At 38.8% G+C, this 15,647-nt stretch overlaps 1 protein-coding gene across 1 annotated transcript in view; it reads right to left on the bottom strand.

The window, feature by feature from the left end:
• The window catches only part of aff2 (AF4/FMR2 family, member 2), a 142,194-nt gene that overhangs the window by 8,940 nt on the left and 117,607 nt on the right, over window positions 1–15,647 (bottom strand). Inside the window, exons 11-21 of the mRNA XM_086085697.1 lie at window positions 14,320–14,437; window positions 13,028–13,133; window positions 12,773–12,923; window positions 12,401–12,616; window positions 10,881–11,082; window positions 8,404–9,456; window positions 7,014–7,129; window positions 3,742–3,970; window positions 2,228–2,373; window positions 1,724–1,787; window positions 1,110–1,246 (exon numbers count right to left, since the gene is read on the bottom strand). Of these exons, the coding sequence (XP_085941823.1) occupies window positions 1,110–1,246; window positions 1,724–1,787; window positions 2,228–2,373; window positions 3,742–3,970; window positions 7,014–7,129; window positions 8,404–9,456; window positions 10,881–11,082; window positions 12,401–12,616; window positions 12,773–12,923; window positions 13,028–13,133; window positions 14,320–14,437 (2,538 nt within the window). The remainder of the gene's footprint in view (window positions 1–1,109; window positions 1,247–1,723; window positions 1,788–2,227; window positions 2,374–3,741; window positions 3,971–7,013; window positions 7,130–8,403; window positions 9,457–10,880; window positions 11,083–12,400; window positions 12,617–12,772; window positions 12,924–13,027; window positions 13,134–14,319; window positions 14,438–15,647) is intronic.

Below are 15,647 nucleotides of genomic sequence, written 5' to 3'. Positions count from 1 at the left end.
TTCAATGAAACTACAGTATATCATAATTAGAGCTGTACATTTTTTAATCAGATTAATCACATCTTAGAATTTTGATTAATCACGATTAATCACTTATTTAAAAAGGCTTTTTATCAACACTTTTTGCCCGCCAAATTTGAAGCGCACCTGTTAGGAGGACATCTTAAAAACATTTTTTATCCAATGCACACTCTCATCTTTCTCTTTTTCTAATCAGTTGCATAATTTTAAATGAAAAAAATGACCACTATAGTTTAACATGAACAAATGTTCAAAATGTCATACGCAAACATTTATTAAATGCTTTACTTTAATGCATGTAGTAATGTTTATTGCTCAAACACAACCGGTGCTACCTTTAACGTAACCATCCGCTGAGCAAAAGGATCATCTGCGGTCAAGATTAATAGTGTGATTTTGTGATTAATCAATGAGTTAAGGCTTTAACTTTGACAGAACTAATAATAATACAAATGTATCTGGGTGGCAATTTGATTAGATCCAGAAGGTTTGGCAATAATGTCTTCTTGTCCTTTTGTTTTTCCACCATTAGATAATACGCATCATTGCCACCTGGGTTCGATCTCACGCTATTGTGACCACGTCAAAGTATTCTTGAGCAAGATGCCGAACCCCCAGTTGCTCCTGAGGCTGCGTCAACAGTAGGTGAATGAGTAGTCGAATGTAAAGCGCGTTGAAGGCCTCGTAACGTGGAAAAGCGCTATATAAATGAAGTACCATTTACCATTTACCTTCAGGACATGAAAGCAACCTGATTATTATTATTATTCAGTCTTGGTTTCCATCTAAGTTCCATTGTTTACTCCTGTTCCTGTCTCTAATGCTAATGTTTAGTCTGCAATTTATTCCACCTAAAGTGGTCTCGTTGTAGAAACAATATGACTCTCACTCAAGTTTATGTTAATTGTCTAAAAAGCTAATGAGCTACTTAGCTAACTTAGCTGTAAAAGTCGTTATTTTGGTTACAACTTGATTCCCTGCAAAAGCTAACAAAACAAATATTTTTTCCCCTATTATTAGTTTGTGTTTCTTTTTTTTATGCATTGTTTTAATCCATTTCACTTACTAACATGACTTCTAACGCATACCTGATTAGCTCGACGGTTTCCGAGTACATCGTGTATGGAGATTTGGCCTCAAGAGGATCGCGCTCCATAGCATTTCCACACTCAATGAAAGAGAGCGCGCCGTCCGCGTAGTTCACCGCTTTACCAAATTTGTCCATCTACAAACAGAGAAGGAGAAAAATACAATAATTAGACACCTGCATGTTTAAAGGGCTTTGCGTTAGATAGTTTTCTCTTTGTGTAATCCCCCCACTAAGCCGCAAATCCGCAGATAAATCTGAGGAAACAATATGTAAATATAAGATGAATAACAGCTGACTACATTTTAATCAGATCATTATTTAAATAATGTATAATGTTGGAGGCATCATCAGTCCTTGAATGCAATGTTCACTTGGATAAAATGGAGCAATACATTTGTGCAATTATAGTCTTTGAAACAATGCACACGACCAAGCTTAACGCTAGCACTCCTATTATTATAGCCAGCACATGCGTTTTTATTTTTTATTCATGTATTTATTTACATTTTTGTGTAGCTAACTCCCAGTATAGTACTAGTTTGTGTAAGTGTCATTGTGTGTTTGTCCGTGTGTGTAAGATCTTTATCCAGTAGTGCTTGCAGATAAACGTACCAGAGCGTCAGCCTTGTGCTTTAGCCTTTTGGCCTCCTGCATATAGTAGTCAGCACTGTGGACACTGGATGCAGCACAGAGAACATATAAATAGGCATAAATAGTTACGTGTGGGTTGACAAGTCATTCAGCAAAAAAATAAACTCTTCTTCATGTTCAAGTGAAAACAAAATAAATGCCAAATATAACTCAGGCAGGGTCACATGGTGCTTTATAATTGAACGCAGGAAGCTAAATGCCTTAGACAGTCTCAGGAAAAAAAAAACATTTCTGAGGAGGATCTGCTCTTTCTTACATGACTTGATTTATTTATTTTAGCTTAAACAGACTCAGCAGTGCAATTAAATCATATGAGTCACCTATTCAGCAAAATAAACAAAGTATTTCTCTGGTAACAAAGGGAAAAGTCCAAGATAAAACGAAAAAAAGAAAAAAGTTAAATGTAAGCCATAATTACAGTGTTAGGGTTTTATTTACAGTAACTGTCTCTGTTCTTGTACATACGTGTCACTAAAGGACAGTCTTGGTCTCGGAGGTTCTGCAGGTTCTGCCAGAGGTTCTGTCAGAGGTTCTGACCACGCATCTGAGTTGGACTGTCCGTTGGCATGGAAACTGTCTCCACAGGGCTTCTTGCTGTGATGATCTGTTAGCTGTAGAAGAGAGATTATTGGAAGACCACCTTTTGATTATATTACAATGTATACTGTATAAAACATAAATTCTGAGTATAACAACAATAATAGTAAGCGGGTGTGGGTGGGGAGCAGGGGGGTCATGGGTGGAGCGGGGGCTGTGGGCCGGTGGGGTGCCTGGTGGGCCTGCCGTGCCCCGTTCTGCTGTGTTGGGCTTGGTGCGCGGGCCGTGTTGGGGTGGGGGGCGCTCCGGGCTCCTGGGTTTGCTCTCTGGCCGGTGGCCCCTGCGGGGGCCCGGGGGTTGTGCCTTGGCTCTGCTGTGGCTTGGGGGGCCCTGGGGGGTTGTGCTTGCTCTGTCCTGGCTTGGGTCGACGGCTCCCCTCTTTGGTGGAGGTTTTCATGCATGCCTGATCCACCACACCAGCATCTACTGAAATTTAAACACAATCTGCTTCTTCCTCTGGTCGTTGAATCGGTGGAGGCTGGTGTCTGTGGATCTCACTCTGCTTCGTCTATCCTTCTTTCCTTTCCTCAGTCTTTCCTTTGGTCTCTTGAGGTCTCCCTAATTTGTTGGAATTGAGATGTTTCTGGGGTTGGTGAAAGATTCTGGTTGGTAACTCGGTGGGTAGTAGGTGATGTCTGGTTGGTGCTGGATTTCACTTTTCTTTCTTTTCTTTGATCCTTCCTCGGGTCTCCTGACAACTTCACGACTCTAGCGGGATTCTGAAGTATTCGGTTTAGGTGAACGGTATGGGATTCTTAATAGGTTTTAAGTGAATTAATGATCACACACTCACACGCACGCGCATATGCATACACACACTTGCACGCACACATACTCACGCTTATACAAAAAAAAAAGAAATGAAAAAAAAGAGAGAGAGCAATGATGATAACATGTCGAATCGGTAAGATTACAGAATGAATAATACTGAGCTCTCTCCCCCCCCAAAAAAATTGTAAGAATTGTTGTTTGTTTAAAAAAAAAAATCCTGGTGCTGAATAAATTTTTCATTAGGTTACACTTTGGTGAAGGGATTATGAGGAAAAAGAGTTAAAAAATAATTAAAGTTACTATAAATTCTGCATTCTTTGTTTATCAGTCATTGGCACTGCATTATGATATAATCATCACTATATGCAAAATATCACAAATAATAATGGATTGTGAGTTACTAAATACCCACGTCTAAAATAATTTTTTAATAAATACTTTAAAATCTAAATTTTTCATTGATACAATGTTCCACATTTTTATCTTTACCTTTATTGTTCGTAAACTGATTGCAATTTAAACTGACAGGAATTTACATGTAATAAACAATCAATAATATGTTGGCCAGTTTAGCAACTCTAGTTAACTACTGGGCACATCTTCAGACTTACACTTATGGCAACATTTCTGGCATGTGATAATCCTCTGCTATCTCCTCTCCTGTGTCTGTGTGTGGAGGAAGTGACGGGGCAAGGCACCGCTGAGGTGGCGCCGCCATCCTGGCTGAGAGATGAACTGCTCTCACAGGTACGTTTATGAGGGGGCTCTTCAGAAAGGGGGGACAGTAGTGGAGGAAGGAGCTTCTCATCTTGCCGCCGGGACTGCTTCCTGTTTAGAGATCTGAGGAACACACACACACACACACACATGCACTTAAAGATGCAATAAGTGTACCAGCGGATATCATGAGTAGCTCGCCCTAATGTTTGAGCTTATCACATCGAAATGGGGTATTTGCACTTAATGCCGTGATGTCATATTTGTTGCGGATAATATACTTTGGTTCGGTTTTGAGCAATATGGCAGCTTTGTCTTTATAGTCTCAAGTAAACAGCTAAGTATGAGGAGTATGAGACATAAAAATTATCTTTTTTTTCCCCTTAAAGAAAATAACACCATGAACATAGTTCCATCATCCTAATCCTAAAATAAACCTACCACAGATTCCCAGTGACTCAGTCAGTATTGTATTGCGAAAAACAAACAAAAAAACTCTACGTTTGGATTATAGAAGGCAAAATGGGGTAAAGCTAACCACAATGTTAAGCAGCCCTTCATTTACACTCTGTGGTTTTCCGTGCTTCTGGATCTGAAACAGAACAACCCCAGTTCTTTCTGGCTGGCTGTCTAGTAGAATTTAAATACAAAAATAAATAAATAAATAAGTAAATAATAATCCCATGAATAACACGCACCTATATACAATACATACAGCCCCCCCCCCCCCCAACCCCCCACCCCCCACCCCCTCCCGGCCCACAAATCACGCTTAAAAAGCAATTTGTTCTCTGTACTTTATTATACAGTCCCCTGATTTGCTGGTATCTTCTATTATGAGAGTGAATAATATGAATAAATAAAAATTCCAAAAACATACCAATGAAGTGTACTCTTTTCCCATACCTATGAATAATGTCTTTCAAAGTATTTTAAAAATCATTTTTACAAAATTTGGTTCTTGTACTGTACACTCTGCTAGAAGCAATTTTTTTTTAATTTCTTTACTTTGCTTTTAAATCTCTTTAACTGTAACTGATTTTAAATATTATACTTTTAATTATAGTTTGCAAAGCATATTGAGTCCAGTTGTGTATGAAATTTACTATAAATCAGTGATTCTAATTTTTTTTTTTTAACCCCTAGGTTCTGCCTAGATACTGGTATACGTCTAAGTGCTACGCATGAATAATGTATCCATTCCATTGTAAAGCAACTTTGAGTGTCTAGAAAAATTATTATTATTAAACCATGTGCAAATATTTGGTTTCTTGTTAAGCCCCCTGAATAACAAACACCCCCCCCCCTCGATATTTTTTTCCTTGCATTTTTTTTTTATTCACAAAATTTTATAGTACACATAGACCACAATTTTGAATAATTTCTACCTAAATATCTGGAAATGTTCAGAATAACATTAGCATATGCATAGTCCTACCACTTACCTAGATAATATTCTATATCCAATGTAACCACAGCGTCCAGAGGAATACTGACTTATACGGTACCTTCATGCTGTATCTATGGACCATGTGCAGGTCTTACAGTTATGTAATGTCTTCTATGATGTGTGCTCCGTTTTTTTTCCAGGTTCACACTGTGCCCCACTTTCAAGAACCAACTTTGGTCCTTGGTTTTTCCCACCCGCTTTCTATTTTTCTTTTTTTTAATAAACAAAATAAGAAACTTGGGCACGGTGAAAGCCCTATTGGTCATGATTGTCTTCATGTTTCTTGGACGTGTTGTGACTGGGAAAATTGCCCTTTCAGGGATCAATAATGTAATCTGAATGTGAGCAAATATGTTATTAGAATAAATGTACTTGTCATTTCACATTTTCTCTAAATCTCTTCATAACATGGGGAGCAAAACCAAACTTCTGAATGCTTTCTGTGCTATCTATCATATTATGTCGAGAGACTTCATTTGTCGTTGAATGATAGTTTAGAAAGTCAAAGTGGTCTTTTCTTTCCTCTTGCTGATAGAACACAGATGATTAATCCCTCAGTTGCCCTATTGTAGCTCCTGTGATTTATATTGTTTGCAACACCAGAGATAATATTTTTTTGTTTTTCCTCTCCTAGAAGCTCTGGGGGGTTGATGCAATGCAAAAGTTGCTGAGCTCGCAGAACAGCACCGCAGGCTTCGACATTAGTGATAATATACAAAACCTGGGAGACAAAACTAATTAGTGGCTGAGCGTGTGAGTGTGTGTGTTTGTCTGTGTGGTGTACAGAATAATGGATGTGAGCAATGTGCATGACTATGCTAATATGCATGTGTTTGTGTGTTGTTTCTAAATGAATGCTGGTATGTGTGTTTTCCAGGCCAGTCATGAATATTTTAGGATGACAACTACCAACCAATGTTAAAGCACAAAATGACTACATGATATCTGCCAAATATTATGATGCATTTGATGAAATGTTACTTGTCCAGTTGTGGATATTTTCCAGCTTTCGAAATTGCAAAGCCGCTTTTCCCAAACTCTCATTTTCAGCCATTAATTTATATTGTCATGATTTCACCGACTGAGCGGCGATAATCTGTCAAAAGTCACAGATTAGAAAATGGTGAAAGGCTCTGAGTCGAGTAATCACATCAGCCAGTTTACAGCTACTATAAAAAGCCTCTTGGGTGAAATACAGACGCTCCACACACTGAGGCGTCTGGCGCACAATGTCGAGGGTTCAACTCCAGGTCACCCCGACTTTCCCTCCCTTCTACCTTGCTATATAATCTGCGATTGTGATGAGATGCTTAGTAAATCTCAGTAGATGCCACGTTGATTTTTATGCAACGAGACAGTCGGCTTCATCTGTTTTCAGAAATTCACAAAGAGGAAATCGTACGTCATTAGTGTCATAATGAAATTTGCTTCATTAACATTCAATTCAATTTAAACCACTCTATAGTTTAGGGTTTTAAGGAGGTTTTAAACATGGATCTTTCATCATCTCTAGCACTGAGTTAGGTGTAAGCATTTGGCATGATTTGAAACTAGCTATGGACCAAAATTGACCTAGGAAGATTTGGACACTTTTGCAAGCTTGCCCTCATTCTCCGCACATACTGTATACTCTATATATTGTATGTACTGACTCTTGAAGTGTACCTTTGAACATAACAGCATATGTGCTGAAGAGTACTCATTGTCAGTACTTACTCCATGGAGTTGTTTTTGTGGTTGTGTATTGGGGAGATACAAGGTGGAAGGAGCTGACAGTCTTTGTCCAATTGTAGCTTTTTATTGCTGCTGCTGGATGGCTCTATGTGGTCCAACTGGGAATAGAAAGAAGACAAACATGAGTTTGAAAGAGCGACGGGGATTGCGCACAAGCAAGACAAAGTCAATTTATAGCCATGGGCAGTGGCGGCTTGTCAGTAGAGGGTGCTAGGGCACTGCCCCACCATGGCCATCACATTATAACTGTCCTTGAAGATAAGAAGCAATCATGTAAAATAAAAATAATTTGAAATATTTGTATTTCATTCTAGATGAGCAGAATAAAAAGTATATAGGTAACGATTGGTAAAGTTGTTATTTGTTGTTTTGATTAGTTACATAACACCCGCGCTGGGTCGCAACAATCTTTACGGATTGACTCGTTAAAAGTTTCATATGCGCAGATGCTCCTCTTTAATGCAACAGATAGGGCAAAGCAGGTGCGCTACATTTCAGCGCCCTGAACTCACGGGTGTCCCTTCCGACTATCATAGCTCGGTGGCTCTGCCTCCACTATGTCTGCATAGACATTGTCTATGGATGTCTACATACTGTATGTCACACATCACTACGGCGTTCACTTGCTGTTGATTTAACTCAAATTTTACATCGAATCGTAACTCTGCAACTTTGAGTGGGGGGCAGCTTTAGCTTTAGCGAGTTTTAGGGGCAGTAACCAACCAGGTGGCCTGAATTAGTTTTATTCTGTATTTTTTATGCAATACAGAGCAATGACCGATCACTAATTTAATGTATGTATAGAAACTTAACTCATTCACTGCCATTGATGGCTACAAATGTCAAAAATGTATTTGAACTATTTGCATTAGTTTAACATTTTTTTCCTCTTTTGTTAACACGAGTATGAAAAGCTAGAATTTGTTTTATTGTACATTTAGAACAGATATAAAATTTGTGATTAATCGTGAGTTAACTAGTGAAGTCATGAGATTAATTATAATTTAAATTTTAATCACCTGACGCCCCAAATTTTTAATAATCTTTTCTTTTCTTTTTATTCATTCACTGCAATTGACGGCTATAAACATCGAAAATTAATTTGAACTATTTCTATTAGATTAACATTTTTTTCCACTTTTGATAGCAAGAGTATAAAAAAAACTACCTAGAATTTTTTTTCATTGTACATTTAGAACAGATATCAAATTTACAAGTGAAGTCATACGATTAATTACAATTAAAAAATTTAATTGCCTGTCGCCCCTAATTTTTAATAATCTTTTTTTTTTTTAAATGTATTTATGGCAGTGAATGAGTTAATCATGATGGTGCTGTTTTTGTAGTAATTTGCAAGTCAAACAATTTTAACCTTGTGTTTTCGCTTGTTCTTGCTGGTGTGCTTCTCTGTCGGGACCACCAAGCTGCCAGTAGCTTGCCTCCTGTGTTTTCCTCCGCTCTCTCCTCTTTCCGTCCTGCCAGGCAGCCTTGGAAGCGTCTTGTCCTGCACAGGGGGGTTGTCCAGGCCTCTCAGCCCCTGACATCCCTTTTCTCTTCTTTCCATCACCTTGTCTCGCTCTCCTATGTTGAACCTTTCTCTCTCCTCTCTGTCCGCCTGCCTGTCCCTCTCTGTTAATCTACTGCTGTCACACTGCCTCTCTGCGTCATGCACTAATGGCTCATTTTCTTCATTCTGCTGCTCCCCTTTAGGTAACTTGGGTCTTTCCCTGAGCCCTTGCCACTCTCTATCACCTTGTTTTTGTCTCTCTCTGTCTAACGCCATGACCCTTTCCCCTGGCCTCTCGCATCCTCGTCCTTCATTTCCGTCCTTTTCTATCATCCCCAGCCGAGATATTTGACCAAAACCCTGTCCTGGCACCCTGTTAAGCAAGCTCAGGTCAATTTTCACCCATAGAGTCTCCTGGTATTCCATAAGTGGGGAAAGGGGCAAATCTTGTCCGATGTTGAAGTGTGGTGACAAGGACTCCAGGTTCTTGCATGGTCCACCTAACCCTCCCGGGTCAGGAACAGAGGTACCAAATGAACCACTTATGTTGATAATGCTTAGCGTGTTACAGCTACTGCTACTAGTACCAATGCCATTGCTGCTGATGCTACTAGCGCTACTACTAATACTGTTGGGTACACTACTACTATTTTCGACACAAAGTCCCTTCCCGCCGAAGACTCCCAGACTTCCCATACTGCTGGCCGAGCCAAAACAGTGAAGAGGGGGTGTGTACGAGTTGGACTGAGGTTGCGTGTTAATTGCGGCACGTGTTGACTGAAGCGGCAAAGCAGGGATTTTCATGACTTCCTCTGAATCCGATTGGCATTCCGACGAGGAGGAGGAAGAATCTGTTTCGACAAACTCTCTGGACTTGGGTGTGATTTTGCTACTTGGGCCTCTGTGCTTTCTCTTGTCCTGTTTTATGGGACAAATGAAGCAAGAAAAATAAGACATTAAAGATCATGGATGGAGAAATGATAAGCCTTATTACTTTTATTGGCTTATGTTGCTCACTGACTGGCCGTAACATTCAACTTGGTAATCAATTAATTTTCTAGCACAGAAAAAAAATGCTGTTCTTGCTCCCAGATTGCACCTCTATACTGCAGTATATCATCTGCTGTAGAACCTGGCAAAGTAAGCCAAATATATATTTTTTTACAGCATACGATAATGACGACAAACAAGGCAGAGCAGACAGACGTGTTTTACTGATGTGTGAAATGAAACATGTTTTGGCTCTCTATTGTTTGAATGTCGCTGATATTCACAGCACACGTGTCACACAAATGAGCACATGCATGTCTGTCACATGCAAATTGAGAGGCAGTGATACCATCTTGCCATGAACACTTGGCAGACTTTACAAATTGTCAGTGGAGCGTCCGCAAAACTCCTTAAGAAATGTCCAACCAATTGTACAGCCTTTTTAATTTTCAAAGATTTAGCATTCTATTAGCCTAGAATGCAAAGTAGAGATCGTACATGCTTTCTAACCTTAACTAATTACGCCATGCTCATTAACTCAGGTCAAGCCTTTAGTGGAATAAATACAAATCATTTGTTGATTTTGGTTTGTTCCCTTGGCAAACATAAAAGGCATGTAAAAGAATATTGCTTTGTGGTTTGAACTTCTGCTTAACTGAATCGTAAACTTTTCAGAAAACATGGTAGATGTCAAGGTCATGCCTGTCTTGTTTTCTGCATCACAGATTAGTTGCTGTTTACTTGTTCTTGAGGTCATAAATGAGGTCATATATTTTCTTTTGCTGTTGAACTCTGCCTGTTTTCATTCATATTTTTTACCCGTGTGTTCTCATGTTGTTTTTCAAAGGCAACAAACACAAAGCCCTAAAGGTGAACTCGATCACAACACACCGTCAGTGATGCGTAAAGAGATCGTTACTTCCTGTGTTCCTTTAAAGGTGCTCGTATTGATCTTTGGATGAGTCAAGATTACTTGAGGGATTTTATAACATTTGGGAGTTTTCACGACTTGATTATTTAAAAGCTCCAGATTTTTGCTCAGGATCCAAATCACCCTTTAACTCAACCCAGAGGATATAAAATGTGATCTCAAACCCGTTGCTTGTTATGATTAGTCTTTAAACAACAATAATAGTTATAACAACACTATGAAATTGTGTTTGCTTTCTCAATCTACTTAAATTGCATTCTCACGCTGTATTTCAATTATACTACAAACCAGGAAATATTGATCAAGATAATAGTCCTAATGCCCTTGGGGCTATGAAGATGAAGTGCTCATTGCATAATGCAAACTGACATTTCTTTCTACCATGGTTTCCATCAGGGGTGTCAACACAAGCAAAACTGACCTGGTTTACACTGACAGTAGGTATTGGCACAGTTGTTAGTTGCAGTGCTAGCGGTTGTGCAACGATGTTATTTGAGTTGGTGGAACTACGAGGTTCTTTCCTGGGAGCTGTTTTCCCACTGGGGGGTTTGGTTTTTGGCCTGGGCGGGTTCTGATGCTCCATGGAGGCAGGAGGGTGCAGGTCCTTTTCCCTCACTGCAGGGCTATGGACCAGACAGCAATTGTGTGAAGGGGGATGCAATTAAATACACAAAATATCCTGCACAAAAAAAGTTAAATGACTAAACAAAAGTGCAATTTGACATTAGTTTAATTAAAAAAAAAGAAAAGTTTGTTCCGAGCTGCTCTGTTTATTTTAAATGACAGCAAACTTCACTGCCCTCAAACTGAACACTGGCAAAAAATTTATTTGTACACTAGATGCTAAAAACTTTGACTTCAGCATAAGCACGAAAAATTATCACCGGAAATCATGCACTCCAGAGATAATAATCCAACCATCTATTTTTTGAACAATAAATCATAAAAATTCTGAATATGTTTGCTTAATTTTTCAAAATATTGATATAATGAAGGCCAAATGCTAAAAACAACATCAACATTTTTTAACTGGCGCATGTGCAAGTCAATACCCCATGGGATTATGGGGTAAAAATGCTAAAATATTAGCATTTAGCCTACAAGTACATTCGAATGTACTTGGAAATACGTTCAAACTTTGAACATATTTGCAAGTTTGAACTTGTGTGCCCTGCGATTGGCTGGCAACCAGTTCAGGGTGTACCCCGCCTACTGCCCGAAGCCAGCTGGGATAGGCTCCAGCAACCCCGTGACCCTTGTGAGGACAAGCGGTACAGAAAATGGATGGATGGATGGATGGATGCAAGTTTGAACTTCAAGCGTATTTAAATACGTTCAAACGTATTTGCCAGTCAAAAATCTTTACTCTACATGGGCAGTTTCATGCTTCCATATAAATATAATTTAAAGTTTGTCTGAAGTATAATTTGTTTGTGGGATTAAAACAAATATATATATTTGCCAAGTAATAGGGGTTAATTGCCTAAAATGGAAATATACTCTAAATGGGCATCAAGTCAAGTCAAAGACGCCTACATTGTCCAAACACGGAATTTTAGGTAAATATTGCGTTTGTGAAATATCATCATCAAGATTCACCTGTTTTTATCCATCGGAAATGTTGCCGCTTGAAGTCGATTGAAAATGATATCACAGTTCCCCAGCGCTCAGGTAACAACCAATCATTGCTCACTTTTTTGTCTGAGATTGGTCATGGGAGCCGTGAAATTGAATGAATTCAATTTACATTTTAATTTCAAATGAGTAAACGGCAATTCACTTCCTGCTTAGCTACCATGCCAAGGAGTAGTTCACCATGTTTGACAAATTATTATCTTTGCTTTTCCTATTTTAAGTTCATGTTATAAGTGTTTTTATTTGCTAAACAATAACAGGTGGAAGTTTTTCCTCAATGGTAGTGCAGTGTCATTCGTCCCTCACCTTTGTTGGTTTGATCTGCTCCATGTCTGACTCTGATTATCCTCCACACTGTTCGACCTCTCCGTCCGTCTGGGCTGTTTCTTCCCTGTGGTGGTCCTCCTCGGTGTGGTGACCTCTGATCCAGACATCAGTCCTGGCGACAGCCTCATCTTTGTCCTCTGACCCTCACCCGATGTCTTCTGGCTGAGTTTGGCCTTCGTTTTCTCCCTGCCTGGGCTGCGACACACAAACATGATTGATTTTTCTTTTTTCTTTTTTTATGGGAAGAACATCACTAAGGTCACTCAACTTTAAATAAAACCCCCAAAATAAAATTTACAAATATATACTTTCTATATTTAATATTTTGAAAGAGATGAATGCAGTTGATACCAGAATGTTCCCCTGGCATCTTTGTGCTCCACTGCTGGCGCTGTGGTAAGAGCAGCACCGCCGGCTCCACAAGGTTTGGTTTTGGCTGCAGCACCCACTCCTGCTGCTTCGCTTCGCTGTGAGAATGTTTCCTGACTCTGGGTGACAGAACCTGGGCAGTGGATCATCAGAGCACAAGCTTTCCAGATTAAACCAAGGGGATTAATGTTCCTGTTAGACATAGTCACTTTTACATTTGTATACACAATTACTAACCTGTGCCATGATGATCTTGCTGTGGGGCCACCAGAGGTTTAGTTTGAGCTTGGACCTTGTTCAACCAGCTGTCCAGCTGCCACTTGTTAGTTGAGGACGGCTCAGGCTGCCGGGAAGCAACAAATATTTTACATATAGCAGCACACTATGCATCTTTATACAGCTATTAGGGGTGTAAGTTGAGTTAATTTAAAGGTCGTTAAACAATTTTTTTTAACGCACGATTATTGACTTGGAAAGCCTGTACTGGGGGAATTCCAGTCGCAAAAACATATCGCAGTATTAAAGTTACAGCTCTGAAGTGACCTATTTTAAAATATTTTGTTAAATAAAACAGCATTTTCATTCATTCATTCATTCATTTTCCAAAGATTCATTTTCCATTCATTTTATAGAATGTTTGGTTCAGAATACATACCATGTTAAGTTGAAATAAAAAATATATAAAAAAAATTAATACAAATTTAATAAAAATTTGATTAAAAAATACAAAAATACAAAAATAAAATAAATAATAATAAACAGAAAAAATGTCAATGTTCTTCTGTTTTAATTCTTCTCAGTAAGTCAGTGTCCCATCACTGGTGAGGTATCATATAGAACATGGGCTACATGTTGTCTTTGGGGCTAATGAGTACCCGCTGGCACCATTTATTTATTTATTTATTTATTAAGACCAGTAGGTTACAAAATCAGTCGGTATCTGATATGACCACCATTATGAAAAATGGGAGCAAAAACAAAAGTGTTGTGCTTATATTTTTGTTCAGGATGAGAAAAATAAGACTAAAATGGTACATGATGGTATGTAATAATTAACAGTATGATTATGGTACAGTCATATTTGTACATTGTGTGCAAATTGGCAAGTATAGTGTATTATGCAGTGTAGTGTATAATGATACTGTGATGAATGTGTTTTACAATATAAATATAAAATAATGCCTTTACAAAATTCATTGTATGTGTATTAATTCACAATATGTCTATTATCGCAATTGTAGATTGTAGTGTCGAATACTCTATCTACATTGCATTATACTGTATTAGGGTTACCCTAGTCAGCTACCTGATTAGTTTGATGCAGTGCAGATAGGCGGGCCAACTAAAGTACCGTGTCTAAAATACAACTGACATCTCCATTAATTCAACTGGTAATAGGACAAGACAAGAAAAGGATACAGCTAATAACACCCACACATGGTCACGCATTTGTTCCTGGGACAATGCCTGTCAATATGTATTGTGTCTTTCGCAGCCCATTGTTAACACACACATGCTTGTCATGGTACCTCAGGGGAGGTGGTGCGGGTGGCCTGGTTATACTCGCTGTCACTGGAGCTGCTCTCTGATTCGTCTGTGTCCGACTCGGAGCTGCTCTCAGATTCACTGCTGCTCCCTGATGCACCACTTTAGAGGATACAGAGCAGACAGATTTAATTGACATGTCACAAAGTAGCAAAAACAATAGACAGGCCTTGATTCACTTGACACAAGCAAAGCTCATTCATGTCGTCTTAGATCGCTAACAGGGTTACATCATGATTCACAAATAGATTCACTCATCCTCGCTTGTGCGTTGTGTCTACTTTCAATAAACCACTGGCTTGTAAGTCTCGATGATTGTTCACGTCATTCACTCAATGCTTTCTGCACTGAAAATGACTCAGTCAATTAATGTCGTACCTTCCGCTGCCATCCTTCATATGATAATACAATTTGTAGCCAATGTGTTATCACGTCATCCACCACATACTTTAGCAACTGCTACTCATATTTTCAAGGTAAGGTCGGAAAAAAAAAGGACAACAAAAATTATGACGGCTTCATTTGTCACCCATAACAATAGACAAGAAATAACATTACAGTTGCATTGCATCCTGCACTCAACCCTTTTACAATTCTGTAAACACTCCCCTGTTTTCATCGCATCTAAATAGAAGGTGTTGCAGGCAACAGTGTGCAGCTCCCACAAAACAATAGTATACAGCAGCCGAGAATAATTTTTGGTTTGTTTGTGTTATGACTTAAAAATCGTTCACTCCAAGCCATTTTCACTGAAGCAACCGCCTTCACTCCCGGCTGTTTTACTGGATTTTGACTGATTTTGCAAGGCCCACAGTATATGTTGTGTTCCATTACTATAAAAACATGAAACCTACCAAAAGCAAGGTTAGAGTCTCTTCTTTCATCAGGAAAAAAAAGTACATTTCTAAAACTATCTGTTTCCGATTTACAGCAATTAGCATTAGAATATAGCTAAGTTTCATCATTATTCACAAATCTGTTTAAAACAGTGGGGAAAAGAGCTTTTTGCAACAAGGCCCTGGTTGATCTCTTATACTCTGCTGCCACCCACTGGCCGTTTTTTTAATGACTACCATTGCTTCAAGCATTCTCTTCAGTTCAGAGGCTGCATCAAAGCGTTCTGCATGCTCTAGCATAAAAAAACAACATACAAACATATAAATATGTTTTTGGGACTATGGTAGCATTTAAAATAGAACGCATTTATACGTTTTTAGGAGCAAATGAGTTAAGTTTAATAAATTAATATGAATTAAAATTAATTTAGGGATCACAAGTGTACTGTAAATGTAAAAAAATATATCAACAGTGT

This window comes from Leptonotus elevatus, chromosome 9 (genome assembly GCF_054856555.1).
Source record: "Leptonotus elevatus isolate MCC_2025b chromosome 9, RoL_Lele_1.0, whole genome shotgun sequence".
Taxonomy (NCBI): Eukaryota; Metazoa; Chordata; class Actinopteri; order Syngnathiformes; family Syngnathidae; genus Leptonotus; species Leptonotus elevatus.
This window is presented reverse-complemented; position numbering and strand designations above follow the sequence as displayed.